Consider the following 23,039-nt stretch of genomic DNA (forward strand, 5'->3'; position numbering starts at 1 on the left):
AAGATGGAATTGAGAGATTTGCAAAACAAAAAAAAAATGAATTTTTAAATGATTTGACTTTACTGAAAGAAAAATATTACATTTCAATTTGTAACAATAGAGTAGTTAACCAACTAATTCATCCTAGTTAGATTGACCAATTATCCTCCTAATCATGGCATTAAGGTTGCAAATTGACATTTTATTTTGGAATTGATCTCTTACCAACTCTCTTTTAAAAAAAAGGAGTTTAGGTAACATTATAATGGTTACAACTCTACTTTCTAATATTCAACTTTTTTTGTCCAACAATATTATAAAGTATAATCTACTAGTCAATAAACTATAAGAGAAATCATGAAATCTCAAGTTCGATTTTAATAGAATCATAAAATATTAATAGGTGATTTCTTTTTATCTAATGGACGATAATGCTACTACTTGATAGTTGTGTTGGCGGAAGGTAGAGGTGAAGGCCGAATTAGAAACTTATGAATTATCAATTCTAATTTTATAAGTTTCTGAATTCTTAATTAATACTCTAATGTATATTCAGTAAATATCTAAAATAAATATAGGTAAAATTACTGAATTTCATCGCCTATGAAGTTGACACTCTAGCTCCACCACTAATGAGAGATGGTTATTATCTTATGAAATAATTGAAACATGCATAAGCTGGACCGAACCAACTTAGTCAACTATCCACTCAACTTGAAACCAAGTGTCAATACATCCAAAGTGTAGAGATTGAGATTCTCCGTTCTCTACTCTCATTCCTTAATTAAAGATATCGTTTTAAATTTTAAAAATGAAAAAACTTTTTAAATAGCATCGTCTTTAGAAATGAACCGTACAATAAGTGAATTGGAATTAATCAAGCTCTAATGCGAATATAAGACACTAAGCATGAAAAATTCATAAAAACATAAAATTCACATTTGAAAATCACCCACCACAACCTTTAAACCCCACTCTTTCACTTTCCCAACTCTTTCTTCATTCCTTTGTAATCACACAGACAAATCACATGTGGCAAATCAAAGTAGAACTCTACAAAAAGAATGTCTAGATTCAGCTATAAATCATCACCCCACACAATTCTTCAACTCTACAAACAAATTTCAATCTAACTATGCCATGGCCAAACAAATTACACCAACCCTTTTCTTGATTCTCTTTATTTTGCTGTCAAGAACAGTTTTTTCTGATGAATTTGTGTATAATGGCTTTAATGGGGTTGAAGCTAGTAATCTTACTGTAAATGGGATTGCTCAGATTTTAAAGAGTGGCGCTTTAAAGCTTACAAATGAAACATCTAGAGTTGTTGGTCATGCTTTTTACAAAAATCCAATTAAATTCAAGAATTCCCAATCTGGTAAAGTTTCTTCCTTTTCTACTGCTTTTGCTTTTGGGATTGTTCCTGAATATGCTAAGTTAGGTGGGCATGGCTTTGCTTTTACAATTTCAAGGACTAAAGAGATGAAAGGGGCTCTTCCTAGTCAGTATTTAGGTCTTTTAAGTTCAAGTAATATTGGGAATTTTTCAAATCATGTATTTGCTGTTGAATTTGATACTGTTCAAGATTTTGAATTTGGTGATATTAGTGATAATCATGTTGGTATTGATGTGAATGATTTGAAGTCTAATGCTTCAGTAAATGCTAGTTACTTCTCTGAAGGAAGTTTTAGTAAACAAAAGCTTTTTCTTCAGAGTGGAAAGACAATTCAGGCTTGGATTGACTATGATTCAAGTAGAAATGTGTTGAATGTTACACTTTCACTTTCTTCAACAAAACCAGCCTTTTCAATTTTGTCTTTCCCTTTGGACCTTTCTCTAGTTTTTGAGGAATTCATGTATGTTGGATTTTCTGCTTCAACTGGTTTGCTAGCTAGCTCACATTATATATTTGGTTGGAGTTTCAAGATGAATGGGAAAGCTCAATCTTTGGATCTTGATTCATTGCCTGCTCTCCCTAAGCCTAAGAAGGATCAAACAGTCTTGATTGTAGCTACCACGATATCGGCTGTTGTGTTTCTTGTATTCGGACTCGTTTTAGCCTTGTATGTCATTTGGAAAATCAAGAACATAGATGTGATTGAACCTTGGGAACTTGAAATAGGTCCACATAGGTTTTCTTACAAAGAGCTAAAGAAGGCTACTAGGGGTTTTAGAGATAAAGAGTTGCTCGGGTTTGGTGGATTTGGTCGAGTTTATAAAGGAACACTGCCTAAGACGAATACCGTTGTTGCTGTGAAGCGAATACATCATGAAGCAAAACAGGGTCTTCAAGAATTTGTGTCTGAAATCGCGACTATTGGTCGCCTTAGACATAGAAATTTGGTTCAGCTCTTAGGATGGTGTCGGCGAAGAGGTGATTTGTTACTTGTTTATGACTTTATGCCTAATGGAAGCTTAGACAAATACATTTATGATGAACCAAGATTTACTTTAACTTGGGATCAGAGGTTCAAGGTTATTAAAGGTGTGGCTTCTGGTCTGTTGTATTTACATGAAGAATGGGAACAAACTGTGATCCATAGAGATATTAAAGCAGGGAATGTGTTGTTAGATTCCGATATGAATGGACGACTTGGAGATTTCGGACTTGCTAAGTTATACGAGCATGGAGCAAATCCTAGTACAACAAGAGTAGTCGGTACGTTGGGTTACTTAGCTCCAGAATTAACCAAGATCGGAAAGCCTACACCAAGTTCAGATGTTTTTGCCTTTGGTGCATTGCTGCTAGAAGTTGCTTGTGGGAGGAGGCCAGTTGAGGCAAAGGCATTGCCTGAGGAGTTAATCCTAGTGGATTGGGTATGGGATAAGTGGAAGGAAGGTGCCATTCTTGAAGTGGTTGACTCGAGATTAAATGGCGAGTATGATGAGATGGAGGCCATAATGGTGCTTAAATTAGGACTCATGTGTTCAAATAATACACCATCTAAGAGACCTAGCACGAGACTAGTGGTGAGATACTTGGAGGGGGAGGTGACACTCCCAGAGACGCTGGCAGCTCCCGATGAATATGATGGAAAGAAGGGTGGTACTAGCGGTATGGAGTTAGAGGACTTAATAGATTCCTATCCGTCTTCGTCTTATTTTGAGAAAGTAAGTACATGGTCATCAGCTTATGACGGTGAAGGCGATATTGATATTGAAGCTAATTCAGTAACGCCATTAACGGATTCTGGCAGAGAGGACAACAGATAGCCATGCAAAATGGAGGGACCATTCTACTTGCCCTCCCAAACTCCCTCCATATTTTAGTACTTTTTATGGTTTGATTTTTGAACTTAAATGTAAATTATGGCTTTTGAAAAGAAAATGATATTAGTATCAACCATTTCTATGGTTTTGAGAATATTGGTGTTAGTAAAATGTGAATATATTTTTGCAATCAAGTCAATTTTGAATCTTGATGAAGCTTGTGCATTTCAGAAAGATTCTTACTTCATTTCGTTCTTTCCCTTTTTCTCTAGTGCTCTTGTTCTCAATACACAACTTCTTATGGCATACTTCTACACATTCTAACTTAATGTTGCAGATCTGTAATGGCTATTGAGCAAAATAAGTTAATATCAATCATAACCAAAATGTTAAAACTAGGCATGATACATAAACAAACACTCAAATTTCGCTTCAGTTGACAAGTAAGCACTCCAACTTTGAGAGTGCACATCTAGACATGTTAACTTGGTCACAACTGACAACTAAACACTCCAACTCGTCCCTATTGTGTCTCGTAGACACTCAATGCTAACGTGACACGTAAAGTTTGGAGGTGTTTTAGATGATCATTTTGTAAGTTGGAGTGTTCAATTGACACAGTGAAGACGAATTATAAGGTGTCTAGATGTGAATAGTCAAAGTTGGAGTGTTTACTTGTTAGCTCAGGCCAAATTTGAGTGTCTGTTTATGCATTATGCCTTGAAACTATTATGGCAATCTTTGGTTGTATGGTGAATTGTCTCAAACAAAGTTATATCAATGGACAAATGTTCCTATGTCTTAATTTGATTGACTGCGAAGTTTGAGAAGGTAAATGAGTCTTCTAAATCCCGTGATCTTAAACTAAATATGTGTACAATGTACAAAAATGTCATTGTAGTCGTAAACATGTTAGATAGGATGTTGAAATTGAAAAGCTAGTAACAATAGAAAATGACATTCTTGTTGAAACAGACTAAAAAGAAAAGTAAGACACGTTTGGGATTTTATTGCCATTTATTCTCCTTCTTTGTCTTTCAAGACCTTCATTATTATTATATTCATAAAGAAGAAAACAAAAGAAAAAAAGCCAAGTCAATACTGGCATTTTATGACAGTTTCCACCAGCTAATTTTTATAGTCAAATAAGCACGTTTGGGAATCACAAAAATGAAGATAAGATTAAGATATATGTCAAAAAAAGAAAAAACAGAACTTTCTTCATAGTTGTCAAATCTCCTAGTAAAGATTTGGACGTGCAAACAAATTATCGAAAGTTGATATGAAAAATAAACTACATACTAAGGTATGATACTCTTGAATGATATGTGAGACATGTTGGAGAAAAATTGCACGGGCTACTTAGCTCAAAATAGACAATATCACATCATGTTAAAAATATATTTAGGTTGATTTTGCCCTAATATTATATTTGTATTTGACCAATGACTACAATGACCAAAGGCTTATATAACCTCCACCAAATCTCTTATGTTTTCTCAAATGAATAAATTCTTTTCCCCCACTCGGAGTCTGATATTTGCATTGAAGATCGTACATTGCAGGGCTCATACTTTTTCTTTTTTGAGGACTTGAACTCGAAATCTCTGATTAAGAATGGACCAGAAACCATGTTGGTAAATGAAGGGCAGAGCCAAATATCATGCTGGAACATGGGAGAATTTATGGGAGTACTATTTAACAGCCCATGTGGCTTAAAGCCTTGAAAAAAACCAAGCCCAAACTGTGCTAAATATGTTATAATGGACCATTACAACTAGAAGAAATTACTATTATAGAACATAATTGGGACTTGCTTCAGTAGGAGTAATAAAGAATAAAGTAGGGACGGGATGTCAAATGACCGAGTTTGGTTAAATTTGAGCAGGTTAAAAGGGATTGAGTTAATAAAATAGGCAGATTCATTAAGTTATGGGAGTTGAGTTGAGTCAAGATGAGCTAAACAATGGGTCAATGCTATTATATACAGAGACGAACCCAGAATTTGAAGACTTTGGGTGCACCAATATTACCTTAGCTCAAATATGAGCTCTAAGATAAACTTAAAATAAAAATAGTGAAATTAACACTCTAGCTGGATTCAAACTCAGGTCTCGCGAGTGGATTCTCTAGCTTGTACCAGCAACATAATGGTACTCCTATTCTTTTCATGGGTGCACTGTTAATTATATTCTAATTTCAGTCAGTTTCTCAAGATAGATATACATATATATACATGATTTTTTCTGAAGTTAACGGGTGTGCGTGCACCCCCACCTAGAGGGATGAGTCTGCCTCTGATTATATATAACATATCAAATTAAAAAAAATATTATTAATTAATTTTGATAAGATTTTTTTTTGAGTCAACTTGAGCTATAGTTTTAGCTAAATCAATTCAACTTTAGATGGACTTAATTGTGCCGATTAAAATAGATTGAACTAATAAATAAACGAACATTAATCCAACTAAATTTGCTAGATTGCAGTCCCGGCCCATGAAACTTTATCCTTTTTGCAGGCCTTCTTATTTTTAGCTTCAAGTGAAAAGGGCTTATTTAAGCAAATACTCCTTTTTTTAACCTACTATTTAGATTTTGCTCATAGTTTTAAAAGTTAGTGCTAATATTGTCCTTGGAAACTAATAAATTATTAGACTGTCGTCTAACATTTACAAATTTATAGATAATGGTCTTAATTTTTTCTCGTAAAATTTTTAGTATATTCAAAAGAATGTTCTAAAAAATCTATAGGTTGCTAAAAAAATAGCGCAATGTTTCATTCAATGATATTTTCGATTTAGGCCTACTCAAGTGAATAAGGGGTTTGGTTCAAGGGGCTAGTCTGGACTCGCGATAAAAAAATGGGATTATTTACTAAGTAGTTGTGCCTAAAAAAGCAAATATATGTGAGGTTGATTCACAAGCAATTTAATGGAATTGGATAATGTAAAGATTTTTACAGGATCAAATATATTTTAACCATTTTTATCAGGCTTTAACATTTAGCATATCATATATTTTTTTTTTTACATAGGTCGTGCATTAAATCATAGATAAATTTAAAATTTGAATGGTATGAGTTTCACCTTTCATCATTCTTTGTTTAACAAAATAAGAAGCAAAATTAAGCGCTTGTCGAGGAGATAGCTGAGCTTAAGCTAGTTTCAACTTAATTTATCATGAAATCAACAACCCATTTTGATATAAGTTCTCTCTACTATAAATTACTTATATATTTAATAAATTCTCGATATAAATATAAAATCTAAGCAAAAATAATTAGAGTCATGAAAATGCATACCCGATATTCTAAATCTACCACTATAACACAAATAAAATAAAAATAAAAATGTACAAGTAGGCTAAATTGCCATGAGATTGTAAATTGTAATTATTTGGAGTTTCAAGAATTGCTCTTTTCTCCTCGAGATCTATAATTGTAGGAATAAGTGCAAAATTACTTTATTAATCTCAAAGCATAATTGCACTTTGCACACTATAAAGCTCCTTTATTAATGATAACCCACCAATTAATATTAAAAAATAAAAAAAGTAAGAGGTGTCATTAGAAAATTAATCACTTTTTTTTAGTGGATGAGATTTTAAGGAATCTATTTTTTCGTAACTTTTTCACATGCCAAAGTGGAAAATTAGCTACTAAACCATTTCCAAATCCTCCATTAACCAATTAGATAAAAGAAATTAGTAAAAGTAAAGTAGACACAATCATGATACATTATTTTGTAAAGATAACCAATAAAGATGAATTTAATGCTCCAAACTTATTGAAACAAAATACATCGTTCATCTCAAATTATCTATTGTAAATTTTAAAATTAATTAATTAAAATTATTTATTAATATAGAAGATTAAAATAAATTTAATTATTCTTTTCTCATTTTATCCTTAATTTAGAATAAGAATTTAAGCAACAATGTACACCACCATACATACTTTTTACATTATCAATGAATTTTAATTCGTGATAGCATGTCAATTAACATAAAGGGTTCTCTATACTTTTGATTTCTCAGTTTTAGTAAATTCTAATTTTAATCCCAATGATATATGATTAAAAATATGCTATTCTAATCCCTTTGCTAGTAAATATTAATAATTTTTCATAATTATTAATCGTTCTACTATATAAATTGCACATATTTTAGTCTAGCATGTAGTATTACTACATATTTGAGGATATTATAATTCTTAAAATAGTTCAAATTCGATATATTTCTTATAAAAAAGAACCAAAAGAACACATTTTTAACCAATTAAAGATTAAATATACATAGTCATATAACACAAGAACCAAAAATAAAAATTTATCAATAGCCAATGATCGACCAAAAATTATATCATCCTTAATAAAAATTTATTCAGTACATAAAACTTAAACTCCGATATAATAATAATAATACTTTTTCTCTAGAAAAGTGGAACATGGAGAAACTGGTCATCGAGTACTCCCTTTTAACTGCTACCACTTCTACATTACATTTGCAGTTATATTTTTTCTTCCAAAATAAAAACTTTGCTTTAAATTTTTTTCTCACTTAGTCAAAATCAAGAACAAAAAAAATTATCAGAAGAATATGAGAACTAATTTACATCTCTTGCTCTTCCTCTGTTTGTCCTGTTATCTATCTATCTCAAGTAATAATTCTCTCCCCTATATATGTTTTTTTTTTATGTTTGTTAAGTCGCGAAGGGGAGCCTTAGAGCAATGGTACAATTGTCTCCATGCGGTTCGAGTCTAGTGAAGGCATATGATCTAGGTAGCTGTGTAATAAACTACTGATGCTTGCATCAGGGTAGACTGTCTAGATCACTTGTCCTTCCTTGGACCTATTGTAAATGCAGAATGCTTCGTATACTGAGTTGTTTTTTGTCATGTTTGTTAAACTTTTCATAGATCAATATTGGTAAACTTTTTCCTCTTAAGAAAATTCTAAAGAGACTAATTGGTATTATCTCCATTCTATTCATCTTAGCTTGTTAAATTGCTTAAAATTATGCCTAATCCACAAAAATTGCATGTGTTTGTTGAGTTGCGAAGGGGAGCCTTGGAGCAATAGTATAGTTGTCTCCTTGTGGTTCGAGCTGTGGAATCAACCACTTATGTTATGCAGGGTCTAGGGAAGGGCGGAAGGCTAGGCAGCCTACACTGACAGAATTGTCTACTTATGGTTGTGTCAGGGTAGGCTGCCTAGATTACAGACCCTTTCCTTTGACCTAGTGTAAATGGAGAATGCTTTGTGAATCGAGTTGTCTTTTTGTACAAATTGTCTAATGTTGTTATGATATATGCAGATGGAACTCAATTGATTATAGTGAACAATTGCAAAGAAAGTATATGGCCAGGAATTCTTGGCACAGCAGGGCATGAAACACCAAACAATGGTGGATTTCATCTCAACATTGGCCAACAAGTAGTAATTCAACTTCCTAACCTATGGTCAGGAAGAATATGGGGCAGACAAGGTTGTTGTTTCGACGAAAATGGTAAAGGAACTTGTCAAACAGGGGATTGCTCCGGCCTCCTGAATTGTTCAGGGGCCGGAGGAATCCCCCCTGCAACGCTCGTGGAAATGACATTAGGAACCTCAAACAATAAAAAACATTACTATGATGTAAGTTTAGTTGATGGATTCAATATTCCTGTTTCAATGATACCAATTCGCGGTAGCATTGGATGTGGTGTTGCTGCTTGTGAAGCTGATTTGAATCAATCTTGTCCAGAATACTTAGCTCTCAAGTGTCAAGGCAAAATTGTGGGATGTAAAAGTGCTTGTTTAGCTACTAATTCACCAAGATACTGCTGCACAGGGAAATTTGCTAGTAAAAACACTTGCAAACCAACCGCGTTTTCGCAGTTTTTTAAGACTATTTGCCCTAGGGCTTATAGCTATGCATTTGATGAATCTACTGGACTTAAGAGTTGTAAGGCGCCGCGCTATCTCATTACCTTCTGCCCTCCTACTTAATCGTACGAGCATTTCTACTGTCGTGTTAAGAAAATGGACCTTGGACGTAAGTAATTAACAAGTATGTTCATGTGTTAACTCAATGTGTGCAACTTTTTTTTTTCCATTCTTCTTACAAGTTTTTGTATTTAACATGTATGTTCATGTGTTAACTCAATGTGTGCAACTTCTTTTTTGTCCATTTTTCTTACTAGTCTTTGTATTGATATGTCTATTGATGAACAAACTATTTCAATCAAACTACTGGACTTAAGTGTTGTTAATAGTACGAGCATTTCTATTTTCACGTTAAGAAAATGGACCTTGGACGTAACATGTATGTTCAAGTGTAAATTTAATAAATGCAACTTTTTTTTTCATTTTTCTAACAAGTCTTTGTTTTGAATAGTCGATTTATGAATGAACAAACTATTTCTATCAAACTACTATACTTAAGAGTTGTTAATGGTATGAGCATTTCTATTGTCGCGTTAAGAAAATGGATCTTGGACGTAACATGTATGTTCTAGAGTTAATTCAATGTATGCAACATTTTTTTCATTTTTTTTACAAGTCTTTGTATTGATCTGTCTATTTATGAATGAACAAACTACTTCTATCAAACTGCTATACTTGAATTGTTATCAAACTACTTTACTCAAGAGTTGTTAATGGTATAAGCATTTCTATTGTTGCGTTAAGAAAATAGACCTTGGACGTAACATGTATGTTCAAGTAGTGTTAATTCAATTTATGCAACTTTTTTTTCCATTTTTCTTACAAGTCTTTGTTTTGATCTGTCAATTTATGAATGAACAAAACTATTTCTATCAAACTACTATACTTGAGAGTTGTTAATAGTATGAGCATCTTTACTGTCGCGTTAAGAAAATGGACCTTGGACGTAAGTAACATAAATGTTAAAGTGTTAATTCAAATGTATGCAACTTTTTTTTTCTTTCCATTTTACTTTTAAGTCTTTGTATTGATCTGTTTTTTATCAACAAACTATTTCTATCAAACTACTATGCTTAAATAATTGTTAATAGTACGAGCATTTCTATTGTCGTGTTAAGAAAATGGGCCTTGGGCATAACATATATATGTTTAAGTGTCAATTCGATGTATGCAACAAAAAAATCATTGTTACTATCGAATTACCACTTCAACAGACATGTTACACGATCGTGATGTATGTTCAAGTGTTAATTCAATGAATTTTTTTTGTTGTTGAATATACCGATTTTTCACTAAATATTTTTCAATGAGAAAATAGTGATTTTTAGTAGTGATTAAAGCAAAATAAAAAAAAGGAATTAAGTAGTTGATATAGCTTTTTTTCCATACTATTCTTAGCATTAAATAACTACGTAAAATAGCAATAGTCAAATTTAGATTTTTCAAAACATCATTAATAAGATTAGTTTAATAAAATACACTTCAAAATAAATTTTTTTAAAGTGCGTTAGATTAATATATGGAGGTCAAGTAATATGAAACGTAGGATACTTCACTTAAAAACTAAGGTTAGATTTGCCAAATTCAAAGTTTTCCTAAATGGACATAGCCAGGCAACTAGCAGCTGGTAATTTTTACAAGAAAGTACTAATTTTAATTAGTGATATTCAAGTGTGATTTTGATATTCCAAGTACAATGTTTATCTTCATGTAAAGGTTTAATTAGGTACAACTATTTATTTAACTACTAGTCTACTATGCATCAAGCAGCTGGTCAACCATTTTTTTACATATTCTTATTTTCTTTATTTATTTTGCCTCTTGGCTCATGAAAAAAATTAAAACAATAAATAATAAATAAAAGGTATACTTTACTATTTTATCCTAATCTATTAAATGTTTCTCGAGATTTGAACACTATTAAAAAGAAATAATTCTTTAATGTAAGGTCATTATTAAAAAATTACTATTTTTATCATTGAAAAATGTTCAGTGTTATTTATACTTATATTTTAATTGAATTGATGAGAAAATAAAAAATAGTAGCGTTTTCATACAGAAAAATTAGAAAGTTTTTCGATATTTCAATAAAAATTTGTATTCCATCTTGTATTTTCTTAGTGACCTAACTCGATGGAAAAGATCTAATTTAGCCACCTAAAATTGAGCAAAGCATTTTTGGATTGAGATTAAAGACAAATTCAAAATTTTAATTTTATAGATTTTGAATTTTAGAACAACACTTTTAAATGTTAGTAATTAAATTCTAAATTTAATATCTTATAAAACTATTAAATTCTGCCCAACTCGTATTCTAAGGGCACTTGGACCCATCCTTTAAAATAAATAAAAAATGAGAGAAGATTAAAAAAGTTTGGAGAGTTAAGTAACCAATCTTTGCATTTAAACGTGTCGTATAGTCTAAACAATCCCATGAATGTTACTCTCGATGTACTCATTTATGTGACATTTTTCATTTTTTCAAGAATCAAACCAATTTAAGTTTGATCTGGAATTTGCGCATGAAATCTTTATTTTTTTTAAAATGAAATTTATATATTTGTAAACTACGTAAAAAATACTATAAATCACAATATTGATAATTCAAAATGTTTAAAAGATCTATGAAAAATTTACGGTCAAAGATAGATTTGTTTGAATTTTGAAATTTAAAAAATGCCAAATAAAATGTGACGGTGGGATTATCAACATTAAGCATAGATCTTATAATATAAATAAGTCTTCCATGCATCAAATATTAGTTGTGAAACAAATAAACAACCTCAATTCTCTCATAACACCACACTAAAAAAAACATTACACTACACAAAAAACACTTAGAAAAAAAAACACAAAAATTCCAATGGATTCTATTGTTTCTGAGCTTGAAGGAGTTCTTTTGAAAAACCCTAATCCCTTTTGTTACTTCATGTTATTAGCTTTCGAGGCATCGGGTGTAGTTCGATTTGCTCTTTTACTATTGGTATGGCCAATAATTCGATTCCTCGAGTTTTTAGGGAGAGAGGAATACGGATTAAAACTTACTATTTTCGTAGCCACGATAGGGGTAAAAATATCGGAAATTGAATCAGTGTCTAGAGCTGTCTTACCTAAGTTTTATTTTGATGATATTAATATGGAGGCATGGAGGATGTTTAGTTTGTATGATAAAAAAGTTGTTGTGACTAAAATTCCAAAGATTATGGTTGAGAGATTTGTGAAAGTGCATTTAAGATGTGATGAAGTTGTTGGTAGTGAACTTGTTATTAGTAAATATGGATTTGCAAGTGGATTAATTAAGGATGATTTTGACAAGATTAAAGATGGGATTATTGAATTATTTGGTAATCAAAAACCAAGTTTAGGTCTTGGTAGATCAAAATGTGGTTCTTCCTTCCTTTCTTTGTGCAAGGTAAGTACACACAAAACAATTTTTTTGTATTTTCTTAGTCTTAGATCTCAATAACTACCTTATGTTATTTCTTTCGCTTCGGTTATCTTTTTATCGGGTTGTTATTAATCTCTGTTTGAACTAAAAGATTTTGTGTATTTATTGAAGTTAAACTCGTAAATATATAGTAAATGATTTAACTATTATTAATAAGCGGCTAGTTAAAAGCAGTCAACTGTTCGTCGACATGTCTGTTTCTAGTCAATGGTATTTATGAAAAATCAACTTTTCAATTTAGTTGTCTTGCTTTTATTTTTAATCTATTATATAAAAGTACTAAGCTTACAATAATTAACAACTTAAAGATTCAATTGACTCTTTAAATTTCATTTGTGTCATATAAATTGAAATTAAAAAAATAATGTATATAAAATAAGATTGTAAGTAAATCTATGAATTGAACTTATATATATCATATTACTTTTACTTCTTGTTGCAGACTAGCATGAAATCTGCTTACTTTTCAAGATTATAAATTTTCTTTTTATAAATATCTTTTGGGTGAACTAGTGATATAAAAATTATTTATATTAACGATATCTATAAGTTGAACTTAAATCTATGGATAAATTTAAATCAATTGATATATATAGCACATAATCTGTCATATTTTCTAAGTCACTATTCTTATTTTATGTAACATCAGTTGGTTTAAATTTATCGATATATTTAAGTTTAACTTATAGATATCGTTAAAATAATGATTTTTTACCTCACTAGTTCAAATGATCTCATAGTGTATTTTAACTCATTGTTTAAAATGTTGTATGGAACAGGAACAATTACAACCACCATTTTTGAGAAGCAAAAATCAAAACCAACAACAACAACAAATTATTATCAATCCATTACCAGTAATTTTCCATGATGGTCGACTTGTTATTCGACCAACACCATTTTTAGCCCTAATAATACTTTTATGGATTCCACTAGGCATTATTATAGCTACAATAAGAATTCTCATTGGCTTAATATTTCCAATATGGTCAATTCCCTATTTAACACCTTTATTTGGTGGTAAAGTCATAGTCAAAGGAAATCCACCATTACCACCATCATCATCAGCTATCACCAGCACCAATCCAGGCGTACTATTCGTCTGTACTCACCGCACCCTCATGGACCCTGTCGTCCTCTCGACCATACTCCAACGTAAAATTCCAACCGTAACCTACTCAATCTCCCGACTCACCGAGGTCCTGTCCCCGATACCGACTGTACGTCTAACGAGGGTTCGAAACGTGGACGCACGGAAAATTAAATGTCAGCTCGAAAAAGGAGATTTGATCATGTGCCCTGAAGGAACAACATGTAGGGAACCGTTTTTATTGAGATTTAGTGCACTTTTTGCGGAACTAACCAATAGTATTGTCCCAGTGGCCATGAATTATAGAGTAGGGTTTTTTCATGGAACAACAGCTAGGGGATGGAAAGCTATGGATCCAATTTTTTTCTTGATGAATCCTAGACCAATTTATGAGGTAACATTCTTGAATAAATTATCAGAAGATGCCACGTGTTCATCTGGAAAAAGTCCACATGATGTTGCAAATTATGTGCAAAGAATTTTGGGTGAAACATTAGGATTTGAGTGTACAAATTTTACAAGAAAAGATAAGTATAGAATTCTTGCTGGTAATGATGGAATTCTATTAACAAAAAATTCTAACACTAATTATGGGATTAAGAAGTTGATTAACACCTTCATAAATGTGGTAGGCACAAGAAATAAGATGATTATTGAGTTAATTTATTTAAGTTTATTATGTTTTTTTTTGTTGTACAAATTGAAGGAGGGATTTGCATTCTTTGTCTTTTTTTAATGTTCTTTTAATTATTTTTTTAGGAAATGTTGAATAATATATTGGATTATAATTGCTTTATATATGGCTAGGGTGTGAATTTTATTTATTTCTACTATTTTTCATCAAGAGAGAGATCTTGTTTTGTTATTCTTTTTTTATCAATTGATGTTGTTATTTTCATTAACAGTTTTTGTTTCCTATTTAACTACGTGAATAAAATTATTGAAATTGATAATAAATAATTAACGTATTTTGTGATAAAATATAAATAATAAGTTGTTCTGTTTATAAAATAATTAAAATACTCTTAATTTATTTGTACAAATTTATAATTATAGAAGTATCCTTGTAAGGAATAGAATGAACAACAAATTAATATGAAATGAAATGAAAAGAAAGTGAGAGATTCTTTTCTAAAAAAGATATTTTGAGAATTAAAAATATATTAGAAACAAATTAATGAGCAAGTTTTAATCTATTTATAAGGTAAAAAAAATCATTTTTTTCAAACTATCTACCTATTCCATCTATCTTATTCAACTATCTTGATAGTCGTGAAAAAAAAAGGGAGATAATAACACGAACTACAACAAATTCATCATTATATAGTATGACATATTAATTTCCAATGTTTCATAATAATTAATTCAACACATGATATAATAAAATATATTTAAAATAACATACTCCCCCATATCAGTTTATATGACATATATCTTTTTTAATCAATCCTAAAATAGATACATTTCCTTATTTAACAAATATTTAATAATATTATCATTTATTTATGTTTATATAATATATCCACATTAAATCCCAGTATCCCACTTATTTAACAAAAAATAACCCATAAAAATATACATTTTTAATGTTAAAATATTACAAAATCTCTCAGTCAAAGAAATAAATATATAAATACTCAATTCGGCCGGAGTCGGACCTTTTGCATGCAAACGACGTCGTTTCATATAGCAAATATTTATATATTTATTTCTTTGACTGAGAGATTTTGTAATATTTTAACATTAAAAATGTATATTTGAAGACACAAACAAGCTTTGGCGTTCGAGTCCAATTTCTGGATCTTTCTAGAGTCGACTCGTTCGCTCATAATCGATCAAATTTGATAAATTTGTTCTGTGTTTCGATCAATCGCCATTAATCAAGCTTGTAAGTAATTGATCTTCACTCTCTCTATCTAAAAATGTTGTCCATTTTTGTATATGTTATCATATATGATTCATTTAGATGCACCGACAATTTTGTAATCTTGTTGAATTTACTTTTGGATATGCATTGGTTCTGCTGGTATGTTAGTTAATTTTTTGAGTTGTTAAAGTTTAGTTTGTTTACTGATTGTTCTCCTCGAAATGATGTAATCTGAGCGAATTTCAAATTTTCGGCTGCTTATTGATGAATTTTGGGGGTTTTAGGCGGAATTATATTTTGATTTTTAGTTGTACAGACTGTTATTAACATTAAACATGTTGTAAAAATTGATGTTGTGAGACTCTTAAAAAAGCTTACTTTTTTTGTTGTTGTGGGAAGTACAGGGATTCTAACTTGTTTCTGATTTTTATACATTATGATTACATGGGTTCTTATATTGTATTGACAAAAAAGGAGACTTTTCTGGTAAAGAGGATCTCTAGCTGCCAATTATGAGTCTCTTAGTATGCAAGTTTTTTTAGTGTAACCCTAAGGGTGTGGCTTAGTGGTGAATGAAGTGGGTTAAGAATCATGAGATCTCACGTTCAAATTTTAGTAGAGACGAAACGCTAGGTGATTGCTTTCTATCTGGCCTATCTGTTGCTGGTAGGAGGCGATATGTATCCTGTGAAATTAGTTGAGGTAAGCGCAAGTTAGACAACACAGTTATACTTAAAAAAACGTCTTTTAGTGTATGATATGAATTGTATGAACTCATGTATACTATGAGTGCAATGATAATACTACGTGGTTTACTTGGTCCCTCGTTCTCTATAACATTTGACTTAAGTCAATGTGAATGTCCTTCCTGCTGCTATCGTCAGCTTACATTTACTCCATTTTAGACCTGGAGGTATTAAATATGCTCGAGCTTCGCTTGTGTTGGAAAATCCATTAGCATGGCTCTGTTGTTAGATGATGGCTGTGAGGGAGGATAGAAGACAATGTTATTCAGTTAGTCAGTTAGGGGTGTTGTCAATTGGGGAATATGTGTATACATGCAATAAAGCCGAGTTTATGTACATACGCTACTCCTCTAACATGAATGAACACATTCTCTCCTTTTCATCCTGTGTGAAGGTGTTTGACTGACGTGATAGTTAAGACGAGTATGTACAATATATAAATGGTATGCAAGAAGAGTAAAGCATGTACAATACCAATTTTCTACACATATACATGTCCCCTGCTCTATTTTATGTGATACTTTTCTTTTTAGTCTGTACCAAAAAAATATGACACCTTTCTTTTTTTGAGAACAATTTACTCTTAGCATCCCCATTTTACCCTTAGTTACATAAATGACGACGTTCTCTTTCTTCTCAGTATTTTTTGTCCCAAGTCCATACTTTGTTTCTTCTTGTGAATTGCGCTATTAATCTTGAGAAAATAGCCAAATGCGCCCTCAATCTATTAGCCAATTTTCAATTACACACTTAAACTTCACGGGAGTCCAATTACCCCCCTGAACCTTTTATTTTCGGAATTTTGTAACCCTTAAACGCTGATCTGTCCAAGAAGGTGAATACACCTGTTGGAAGTCCGTAAGGGTTGATGGAGAAGTCTAAAATGGCTAAAGTTGAATTAAATACTCCATGTGTCAGTTTCTAGTTGGAGATTGTGAAATTAATTCTTTTTTTTTTCAATCTTTTAAATTTCTCTTTTTCCTTTTTTGATATCACAAAATCATCATACTCATTTCATGGTTTCTTCAAGCTTTTCTCGAAGTCCTTCAAAGGTGGTTCTCCAAATTTTGTTAACGTTGATCAATTCCCGCACAAGTCCGATGAAACTCAGAAACACAGCGATGAATATGTTGAAATGGGCTGTCGGAGTGTTGAATTTGAAGCAATTGAAGAACCTGTAAGAAGCAAAATTGAAGAGTAGCTTCTGTATTTTCCGGTGGCTTTTCGATGTAGGGAATCGGAAGTTTGACAAAACTTAGGGAAGGGGCAAGATTTATGGGAAGTTTTGGGAGATGTTCAATGTTTCTAGGAGTAGAAATTAAAGGAAACTTTGTGACCCATTTGAGCTACGAACTTCGAGAGATCTATATGTGGAATCATATAGCCAAAGTCAGCCATGAAAATATTGCAATATGCAACTTTTTGCCATTTTCCACTATTGTTATGTGATAAAAGTAACTGGCGGCACTTCATGAATTTCAAGAGATCAAATGGAAAGGAAAGAAATATAAATCAAATGAATACACTCTACATCAATGGTCGCTCCGGCAAGCAAGGAAGAAATCAAATAAAGAAGAAAACAAAGAGAGAAAAAAAAAGGAAAAGAAAAAAATATTAAAAATGAATACACAGTGTAAAGGTTATGACTTTTTGAGAGATAATTATTCTACTTTAATGTAGTTCAGCGGGTTAATAGGACTCCATGATGTAAAGGTGTGTAGTTGGTAATGGGCTAATAGATTAGGTGGGGTGGGGAGGCAGGGCATTTGGCTATTCTCATTAATCTTCAGTTATGACAGTTCGCTTTAGTGTTGTCTTCTTAAACAAAGTGTAGTGGGTTAATATTTGTACTGGACAAGTTTCTCACTTTGCTATTCTCTGGATTTTCAGTTAATTCAAGCTCTTCAGTGGGATTTGGTTGCTGGACCTTCTATCTTGTACAACTCCAAACATGAGTTTTGTTTTCCGAGGTGCTAGAGCAGATATAGAACCTGGTTTTCCAGGATTGATCCCTGAGCGCCGTGCAGTGGTAGTCTCCTACATCTCCTTTTAATAATCTTGGTCTTGGTTGCCCTAAATGCTTCTAGTGCTTGTTACATTTGTTATACTTATGTACCCTTACTTTCTTCCTTTTCCATATTCAGCGAGTCCATGCTGGCCGTCCAGTTAATACTAACTCACTAGCTTTTCTTGTCACAGGTACCTCTAGCTTATATCAATTTTTTCTATTATGTTTTTGTCATGTGTTTGATTTACCTAAATCTTTCAATGTAACCACTTTGTTGTGATAGTGCTCTTGCTGTTCATGATTCTGAATTCTCATCAAATGTCACCGAACTTTCTGGTTAGTGGTCTCTTAAAGAGTGATATCAAATTATATGTGATTGAATTAAATCTGGCCCTTATTTTGATTATGTGGAACTTTGTGTGTTTTGGCTTAAATCTACCTTGCAGCTGTGGTTGGTTCTTGGTGTCTTCTTCATGGCAACAACCCTAAGGATGTATGCAACGTGTCAGCAGCTTCAAGCCCAGGCACAAGCTCACGCTGTTGCTGCAAGTGGCCTTCTTGGTCCTACAGAGTTGCGGCTGCATATGCCCCCATCAATAGCACTTGCAACCAGAGGACGGTTGCGAGGCCTCAGACTACAGCTTGCACTTCTTGACAGGGAGTTTGATGACTTAGGTGACAATGCATGCATCTCTGATCTTGAGCGTTTTCTGGCTTTTTGAAAATCCAGAAACCAAAACTTATCTTGTAATGATCTTAAAAGGTGTGGGAAGTTTATTGATATTTTTTGGTACTAGCAGATTATGAAACGTTGAGGGCACTGGATTCTGATGATGCTCCTACAACCCCATCAATGACTGAGGAAGAGATAAATGCTCTTCCTGTTCACAAGTATAAGGTTTCTGGACCCCAAAGGTCTGTCATGTTGATTTTATTTCTAGTTTTTGCTTCTGCACCCTTATGAGTTCTCAGCTTTTGATATATCAATTTAACTCCTAAATCAGTTTACGTCTTCTTCCTCTCTTCTTTGTTAATTTCCATCTGTGGCTTGTGATTAATGGAATTGAGGAGGTTATTGTCAGTTTTAATCAGTTTCTAAAGATTACCGAACCATGGTGTCAACTTGTGATGATTTTTTAGGTTGCTGGTGTGCTTTGATTTGGTCATATACATGATGGAATTTTATTAACTACATAATTTTGTATTATATGTAATCCTAATGTATAATTTCTGCACAGCGAGCTATGTTATTGAGTGCTGATGTTCTTTCATTTTTCATTTTCTTGCTCTGTAGTGGAAGTTTAGTAATTTTATATCTCAATTTCTCCGATGAAGTTGAGGACAATATTATCTGTATGTCAGTTCTGTCTCTTTTTTTGCGATGGGGATTCCCTTCCTCGTAATATGGTTTGCAATAATCTTGTTATAGATCAGTGTATAACTGTATATCTGTTGGTACTGTGCCATGTCTCTCCTTTAGTAATATCATGGCTTCTCTTGATCCTGATGACTGCTCTTCTTGGCAGTGCTGGTACATCAACACACCCAACATCTTCTTCAGGGTCCACTGAGGTACCTCATTTTCTAGCCCTTTCTCGAAGCTTTAAAAGAGATGCCTACCCAATTGATTATCTTTTGGAGTTGTTTTTGACTTTTCGCATTCTAGTGTCCTTTTCGTTTGCACAATTGATTTGCAGGAACAGTGTTTACATGATTTATCTATAAGACACAATGTGATGATTCGTCCTATTTTTACTACTACATCCATTTCATTTTATGTGGCGATGTTTGACTTGCGCGGAGTTTAAAGGGAAAAAAGAATATTTTTGGAACTTATGTCTTAAATGTGCCATCGACATTGTTTTGGTAGTAAAAGCTTGTCATTGAGGGTAAAATGGGACATATAAAATGATGTTTCCAATTATAGAAATTTTCCGTTCTTTTCGCAACAGACTTACAGACTAAAAACGAAAGAGTGAGTGCCACATAAAATGGAATGTAGGGAGAATGACTTTTTGGGTAAGTTCTAAATGTCTTCACCATAATGTATGTTTAGATGACAAATTGATTCTTATCCAGTGACACCATAGTGTATACGCAAAATTAAATTCTAATATTAAAGAAGAGTTTCACCTGCATTCAAGTGAACTATTTAGTTCATTTCATGTTTTAGTGTAGATGCTGATCCCATGCTCCTTACCTTGAACAGACCCTAAACTGTGTCCCTAAACTGGCCAATTCTGATTTTTCCTATTCCTTTTCCTTTTGCGATGTCTTTTTCCTCCTCATATTGAAACTAGTCTTTCTATAAGGCACCTCCAGAGATGTTAGAGCTCATATTAGAAAAGAAAGTATAATAAGAGCCTCGTGGAAGAAGTTCTCAACCTTAGGTAGGAGAGTCCCGACTCTATGAGAATTGTTTTCATTACTTCATATTCCGAGGTTCTTCTCCTCAACTCAACCATAAACCAAAAATCTCAAAAGATTGGAGGACAATTCGTTCTATGACTATTAAGCATATAGCAATGAAGCTCTTTCTTCATCTAGAGAATAAAAGATAACCATCAAAGAAGGAATATAAAGGAGGAGTAAATTTGAAGGAGACATAAGCTTCATAAATACAACAAAAGACGAATTACCTTGCTGCATTGGCATCCTTCATTGTTGATGAAATAAAAATCAAGTCATGTCAGTGATGTGTATTATCTGTACTAGACTCATTTATTATTTGCCAAATGTAGTCGTGAAAACTTCATTTTTTTTGTCACAAGATTAAGTAATTTATTATTGTATTTCAAGCAGAAGAAGCAAGAACCAGCAAATGCTATAGGAGGTACAAAGAACTCAGATGACGAACTAACTTGCAGTGTCTGCTTGGAGCAAGTCAATGATGGTGAACTCATTCGTAGCTTGCCTTGCTTACATCAGGTTAAGTATTTTTATAGTTACGTTTATTCTCGTGGTAGTCTTCTACACATGCAAGTATATCACACATTCTTACCATCAGAAATTCCTTTTTGAGCACATTTCCGTAGATCAATAAGATTTTTGTTTCAATTTAATTAGTTAGTATCGACAATCATCTCAACTAGTTGGAGAGCTCACTTCATTATTCAAGTGTCTTAAGAAAATATTATGGTTTAGTTGCCTACATGGTCAGGCATCTAGAAGAACTTGTAGATAGTCTTGCATAGAGAACCGCTAAATATCATCTCTTTCCGTCTTTTTTGGGGGTGTGGGGGAAAAGGAATGGGGTGGTTGTTGAGGATAAAAATTTGCCTAATTTAACCTTCTAGCAGCGAAGTTAGTAAAGTTCAGTATGATTATTTGGACATAATATTTCAGAGAAGTTACATACTTTCAATTTTTATCTTTTGTTTTTGCAGTTCCATGCAAACTGCATTGACCCATGGCTACGGCAGCGGGGAACTTGCCCTGTCTGCAAATTTAGGGCCGGGTCCAGGTGGGATGAGAATGGACAAGGAGGAGAAGATGCTTATGATATGGTGTAGTTTCAGCATCGATACACACATACATATATATAGCCTGTATCGTCAAACGTCTGTTATGGCACTCTGCAATTGTGCAAACTAGCAGAAATATCTCACATTAGTAAATATTAGCTTAGTCTTAAATTTTATCAGGATACAGAGGCGGGATCCCTCGTTCGAGGTACGCAGCCCATGAGCCTGAACAATCGTTTCGTCAAATGTGTCCGTTTCCTCCCATCATTGTATTGTACTGAAAAATCATATCTGGAAATTTTAGCTGTCAAAATGTGGCTACATTTATCATCAAATTGATCCGTCTGTCTACTCATGTTGCTTAAGTTTCGTTATGTTTTTAGTTTGGTTTGAATCTAGTGTTTTAACCCTCAAGAGATATGACTAATATATTTTGTTTTTGATACTATCAAATCGATCAGTTTTGCCTTTGAGTCCATTTCTTATGTGTATGAGGTTCAAGGCGTAGCAGATGAATCAATGTGAATGAGAGTAAGGCTAGTGGCGGAGCCAGAATTTTCAATAATGGGGTTCAAAATCTGTAGAAATAGACAGACAAAGTAGTCGCAGGAGGTTCGACATTTACTATATATACCTAAAAAATTATATAAAATTTTCGATGAACCCCTTAGTATAAGGTGGCTCCGCCCCTGGTGTAAGCTTTGTTGCCTGGACACACTATTGGTGCTGACTATACTAGGTGTTACTGTGGTCAGAGGCGGAACCAAAGTTAGAAATTTGGAGGTTCTAAATTAATTTTTTTGGGGGGAGGAGGGGGAGGGGGGGAGTTCACATGTAAATATACATATATTTATTTAATTTTCTAATACAAATTTAGGGTCTACAGAAGGACGAACTCATGAACCCCGTCTAGCTCCGCCTAGTGGGAAGAGAGGCTAATCATTTCCGTTAGTTCTTTACAAGCTCAATAAAAGACAATTTAATATAAGGAGAACAAATGATTTTTTCCTAATCAATGAGAGACTTTCGTCTTTCACATCATCACATAAAACAAGAAAATAATTGAACCATAAGAATTTTTTATTCTTTGTATTATGCTTCCTATGACCTATGTTATTGTTCCACTTCAAATATTGTAAATTCACCTATTATTAAGTTAAAATAAATGTTTTTTTGGGTATTTTTCGTTTTTTTTTCCTACTAACTCAACACAGTTTGATCCGTTCAAATTCAACTCAATCCATCTATTTAACACCTCTAATTTGTATCATTGAACTTTGGTATGAGTTGATGCACCACC

At 32.7% G+C, this 23,039-nt stretch overlaps 4 protein-coding genes across 4 annotated transcripts; all 4 read left to right on the plus strand.

The window, feature by feature from the left end:
- The first annotated feature begins 876 nt into the window (after positions 1 to 876).
- LOC102597443 (L-type lectin-domain containing receptor kinase S.4-like) lies at positions 877 to 3,405 on the plus strand. Its single transcript, XM_006355636.2, has one exon. It carries the CDS (start codon positions 1,120 to 1,122, stop codon positions 3,190 to 3,192), a length of 2,073 nt encoding a protein of 690 aa, XP_006355698.1. The 5' UTR covers positions 877 to 1,119; the 3' UTR covers positions 3,193 to 3,405.
- Positions 3,406 to 7,730: 4,325 nt separating this feature from the next.
- LOC102597763 (thaumatin-like protein) lies at positions 7,731 to 9,255 on the plus strand. Its single transcript, XM_006355637.2, has 2 exons — positions 7,731 to 7,848; positions 8,506 to 9,255. The coding sequence occupies exons 1-2, from the start codon at positions 7,788 to 7,790 to the stop codon at positions 9,177 to 9,179; spliced, it is 735 nt and encodes a 244-aa protein (XP_006355699.1). The 5' UTR covers positions 7,731 to 7,787; the 3' UTR covers positions 9,180 to 9,255.
- A 2,724-nt stretch (positions 9,256 to 11,979) lies between these two features.
- LOC102586407 (glycerol-3-phosphate acyltransferase 5-like) lies at positions 11,980 to 17,716 on the plus strand. The gene is made up of 4 exons (XM_006355688.1): positions 11,980 to 12,528; positions 13,344 to 14,282; positions 17,298 to 17,444; positions 17,501 to 17,716. The coding sequence occupies exons 1-4, from the start codon at positions 11,980 to 11,982 to the stop codon at positions 17,714 to 17,716; spliced, it is 1,851 nt and encodes a 616-aa protein (XP_006355750.1).
- On the plus strand, positions 15,412 to 22,126 carry LOC102598078 (E3 ubiquitin-protein ligase SDIR1). Its single transcript, XM_006355638.2, has 9 exons — positions 15,412 to 15,542; positions 18,158 to 18,296; positions 18,412 to 18,466; positions 18,559 to 18,611; positions 18,722 to 18,950; positions 19,076 to 19,190; positions 19,802 to 19,847; positions 21,078 to 21,203; positions 21,662 to 22,126. Exons 2-9 carry the CDS (start codon positions 18,219 to 18,221, stop codon positions 21,785 to 21,787), a joined length of 828 nt encoding a protein of 275 aa, XP_006355700.1. The 5' UTR covers positions 15,412 to 15,542; positions 18,158 to 18,218; the 3' UTR covers positions 21,788 to 22,126.
- Positions 22,127 to 23,039: the final 913 nt, after the last annotated feature.

This window comes from Solanum tuberosum, unplaced genomic scaffold (genome assembly GCF_000226075.1).
Source record: "Solanum tuberosum cultivar DM 1-3 516 R44 unplaced genomic scaffold, SolTub_3.0 scf00202, whole genome shotgun sequence".
Lineage (NCBI taxonomy): Eukaryota > Viridiplantae > Streptophyta > Magnoliopsida > Solanales > Solanaceae > Solanum > Solanum tuberosum.